The sequence below is a fragment of the Nannospalax galili genome, unplaced genomic scaffold, assembly GCF_000622305.1.
Source record: "Nannospalax galili isolate Female #2095 unplaced genomic scaffold, S.galili_v1.0 scaffold87, whole genome shotgun sequence".
NCBI lineage: Eukaryota > Metazoa > Chordata > Mammalia > Rodentia > Spalacidae > Nannospalax > Nannospalax galili.
The window spans coordinates 8376105-8377689 of NW_008360320.1; the positions used below are offsets into that span (position 1 = coordinate 8376105).

Sequence of the window (1585 nt, forward strand, 5' to 3'; positions counted from 1 at the left end):
ATGGGAAATCTTAATTTGGGGGCGGAGGGTGTAGGGGAAAGAGACAGTGCCTCGATAAACTCCAAAGGGGAGGGGAGGGGGCGCGGGGCAAGTGGGCTTCCTGTAATTACTATTATCAATTTACCCGAGTGTGTTTCATCCAGGGGCTGTTTCGCGTTGTTTGTTTCTTTCTTTCCTCTTGGGAATTGGGGGGGGGGGGTCGGGGGAGGGATGAGAAAAGATGAGAGTGAAAGAACCCCCCCCAAGGTTCTGAGCCGGGCTGAGTACTTTTCGGAGGAAGGGGTCCGCCTAGCCCTGAGTCAAACAGTCTTACTGTACCGCCGTGTGCATTCCCTCATACGGTCAGGAGTTATGACTCATTTTGAAGATGTAATTCTTGTCTCTGATCCCCTCGCGAGTGCAACACACCAAACAGTAACAAACACAAAGCGCCTCGGGACCAAGGCTGGGGTGGGGGGCGGGGAGGGGGCCGCCGAAGTTTCGCTTTGGCGTTGGGGGCGCGGATGGGTGCTCACCCGGGCCCTGGCCCGGCTCCCCTGGGCGGCCCGCGCGCGTTTCAATGGGCGCGGGCGATGCCCACATTGTCGCTGTGTTTGGTTGCTAGATCGAGCCTGCGTGCTGCCGGAGCAGGGCGCCGAGTCCATGCGAACTGCCATCTGATCCGCTCTTATCAATGAAGCAGCCGATCATGGCGGATGGCCCCCGGTGCAAGAGGCGCAAACAAGCCAATCCCAGGAGGAAAAACGGTAAGAAGAGGCCCGAACCAAACTTTTCCGGGCCACTCCGAGGCTCCAAACCCAGGGAGAAGGGGGCGAGGGAGAAGGGACCGCGGTGGCGCCCGGGGCTCGCGGGCGAGCCTCTGTCTCGGTGGCGGGCGCCGGAGCCCCGCGCGGCCGCTGCACTGGGGGAGTCGGGCAAGTGTGGGCAAAGTGACCGCGGGGCGCTGGGCTCCGAGTGCGGCTCCGGGGACCTGCGCCCACGCCGCGCCCCACGCACGGCCCCTCGCGCTGGGCTGCCTCTGCCGGCTGCGCTGGCCCGGCCCGCGGCTCCCTGGGGCCGGCATTGGGAGCAGCGGCCAGGGCAGGGCGGGGGCTCCGGCGCGGGGCTCTGGGCGCAGGCGGGGGCGGCAGAGGGACTACGAGGGCTACCGCGGGGACCGGGCTGCGCCTTCGCTTGCCTCAAAGTTTCTTGCCGGAGTCCCCGGCCGCCTCCCTGTGCGCCAAGTAACGGTCCGCGGCAGCCGGCCTGGCCTCTCGGGGACCCGGGGGCGGGAGGGACTGGGCCCGCGGCTGCAGGCTCGAAACCCGGGGCTCCTGGCAGCAGGCTCGGGCCCCACTACAAAGCTAGGACAGCCGGCGAAGCGACACTTCCCGGCAGTTACTACGGGGACCAGAGGAGCCGGTTATCCAGACTGGGTCAGGATGGAGGAAGGAGATTGGGGGGGGGGGGGTGCTAGGGGACACGCAAACCAGACAGAGGTGGCAGATTAAAGGGGTGTGTGTGACAGTTTATGTCCATTTCAGGGAGAAACTGAGAGAGAGAGAGAGGAGAGAGAGAGAGAGGAGAGAGAGAGAGAGAGAGAAAG

At 64.7% G+C, this 1585-nt stretch overlaps 1 protein-coding gene across 3 annotated transcripts in view; it reads left to right on the forward strand.

The window, feature by feature from the left end:
• Window positions 1-1585, forward strand: part of Zeb2 (zinc finger E-box binding homeobox 2) — a 131662-nt gene that overhangs the window by 2123 nt on the left and 127954 nt on the right. For 2 of the 3 annotated variants that reach the window (XM_008825181.3, XM_029559729.1), the window contains exon 2: window positions 605-746. In XM_008825181.3, the coding sequence (XP_008823403.1) occupies window positions 674-746 (73 nt within the window). In that variant the 5' untranslated portion in view covers window positions 605-673. Of the gene's footprint in view, window positions 1-302; window positions 415-604; window positions 747-1585 lie in introns of those variants that run through there. The other variant, XM_008825180.3, reaches the window with a different exon arrangement.